The sequence below is a fragment of the Clupea harengus genome, chromosome 23 (genome assembly GCF_900700415.2).
Source record: "Clupea harengus chromosome 23, Ch_v2.0.2, whole genome shotgun sequence".
In the NCBI taxonomy this organism is placed as follows: domain Eukaryota; kingdom Metazoa; phylum Chordata; class Actinopteri; order Clupeiformes; family Clupeidae; genus Clupea; species Clupea harengus.
The window spans coordinates 22798616-22801115 of NC_045174.1; the positions used below are offsets into that span (position 1 = coordinate 22798616).

Consider the following 2500-nt stretch of genomic DNA (forward strand, 5'->3'; position numbering starts at 1 on the left):
CCCCAACATATCTACTTCACACGAATCAATCCCCCCTATACATAAGATCTGCCCCCAACATATCTACCCCACACATAAGCGTATCCCAACATATCTACCCCACACATAAGCGTATCCCAACATCACGGATCATTGTTATATCAGCTGTGCGGTCGTGTCATATAACCGCCTTGCCTCCCATGTGTTAAAGGCACATACTGCAGGCAGGAAGAGTAAAAGCTCTCCACCATTTAGGATGCAATCTGTGATTCTGTCGAAAGGTTGTTGACATTTGAGCTCAACAGCCAATCAAATGACACCCCTCTCCTCCGTGCTCCTGAAGCAACGTGTTGATTGGCTGGTAGAGTGGTGCATGGCTCGTTCTGAAGCACCTTGTTTTAGCCAGGGCTGTAAGTGAACACAAGAGTTTGTTTGAGCGCACACAAAGAATTTTGCTGAATGTGACTTGAATCAGAATCGCGTGCTCTCCCTTTAAATGTTTTGTACTGCAGAAGGTACGAGTAAAAGCGTCTACCATTCATTTGTTTTCCAAAGCGAGGCTTCAGTTTGACATGACCTGGCTGACACATATGAGTAAACCTACTTGCTTCTTCTCAGGTGTCCGCTGGATGAGCGTGGCTGTCCCATCGCAGTGAAAACCGGGTAAATATACACTTGGAATCAGCTGATCACAGTCATAGAAATCCTCCATTTTTAGTGATTCACCGCAGTAGTTCAGTTAGCCCTGCAGTTGATAGCGCTATGTGTTTTACTAATTAGAAGCGTGGGGGTTACAAAGAGTGGCCCATACATAAGATCTGCCCAGCCTATCCACCACACATATAAGATCCATCAGGCAACCTTAATCATACGTACATTATAGTAACTGATTTTGGGGCCGGTCTGGCTCAGATCTGGCAACCGAAATCATACATGCATTACAGTAACTGACTTTGGGGCTGATCTGGCAACCGAAATCATACATGCATTACAGTAACTGACTTTGGGGCCGATCTGGCAACCTAAATCATACATACATTACAGTATGTTACATTACAACTTGAAAACATGGCAATTTTTTTCCTCCTTGCCAACATGTATTAGAAAGTAAGAAAAACTGAAGAAGAGTGCTTCTACCATGTTGTTGTTTTGTGCTGAACAGTAGGACCTCATAGATCAGATGCAGCTAAACAAAGTGATAAAGTCTGAGGGACACTGAGGGAGTGGTCTAACGGTCATCTCTATGGTAACCTCACAGGGCAGGCACCTCCATCGCAGCAGCAGTGGGTGGAGTTCTGCTCTTCTTCATCCTGTTGGGTCTGCTGGTGTTCTACATGCACCGCCAGAGGCACCGCAAGAAGAAGGAGAATATGAGGAGGATCATGCAGGAGCATGAGGTCAGACTCACAAAGCATGATGGGAAATGTAGTTCATGTTTAGTTTAGTTTTTTTTAACAACCTTTCTACCAGCATGTAACCTGGTAATATTTCCAGAGGTGTGAGTGTCTTTGACGTTTTTGTTTTTGTACACTGAATATAGTAATGCCTCTGGAGTGGAAAGGATTGGTAGGAGTTGTAGAACTTTTACTGTAACATGGACTTTGCTTATATTTTATAAGGGATATGTCCACCTCCAGAATTCTAACCCACATAAATATGGCTGCTATAATTGACACCATTCACTCACTTTCACTCAAGTAAAACTAACTAGTATGAATCTCTAGTCTTTTTTTTTTTTACCTTTTTCACTATGACCATGTGATTTCACCATGAACCAGCACCAAGCAGCCTGGAGACGGACCAGTAATCAGATCATCAGATAACGGTTTCTGCTTTTCCCCTTGTCCTCGCTCCGCAGCTGGTGGAACCTCTGACCCCGAGTGGAGCCACGCCCAACCAGGCCCAGATGCGCATCCTGAAGGAGACGGAGCTCAAGAAGCTCAGGGTCCTCGGCTCCGGAGCCTTTGGAACCGTCTACAAGGTCAGAGGTCACTGCTGTTAGCAACAGACCCACTTCATGTGTGAGGGTTTCCATAGTAACAGGCAGGTGGTCAGCCAGTGGATATTGGACAGTACAGATGGGTCCTAATTTCATTGACGGGCAACGAGCAAAGCACTAAACTAAACTACAGCTACCGTGAAGTGTGTTAGCATGCTTAGGATCTTGCTCATGGTATTATTTGGATCTTGCTCATGGTATTATTTGGATCTTGCTCATGGTATTATTTGACAAATAAGAGAATATTTCAGTCAATGGGAATGTCTGTTAACGTCTGTTAACGCGCGCGCGCGTGTGTGTGTGTGTGTGTGTGTGTGGTGTGTGTGTGTGTGTGTTGTGTGTGTGTGTGTGTGTGTGTGTGTGTGTGTGTGTGTGTGTGTGTGTGTGTGTGTGTGTTTTCTCTATGTAGGGAATCTGGGCCCCAGATGGAGAGCATGTGAAGATCCCAGTGGCCATAAAGGTTTTGCGTGAGAACACCTCACCCAAGGCCAACAAAGAGATCCTGGATGTGAGTCTGTCTGT

At 45.2% G+C, this 2500-nt stretch overlaps 2 protein-coding genes across 8 annotated transcripts in view; both read left to right on the forward strand.

The window, feature by feature from the left end:
• LOC105893717 (SEC14-like protein 1) overlaps positions 1–2500 on the forward strand; it is a 436978-nt gene that overhangs the window by 26456 nt on the left and 408022 nt on the right. The gene's annotated exons all lie outside the window — the stretch shown is intronic.
• The window catches only part of LOC105902239 (erb-b2 receptor tyrosine kinase 2), a 23212-nt gene that overhangs the window by 13448 nt on the left and 7264 nt on the right, over positions 1–2500 (forward strand). The window contains 4 exon segments of the mRNA XM_042703289.1: positions 598–642; positions 1238–1376; positions 1838–1960; positions 2388–2486. Of these exon segments, the coding sequence (XP_042559223.1) occupies positions 598–642; positions 1238–1376; positions 1838–1960; positions 2388–2486 (406 nt within the window).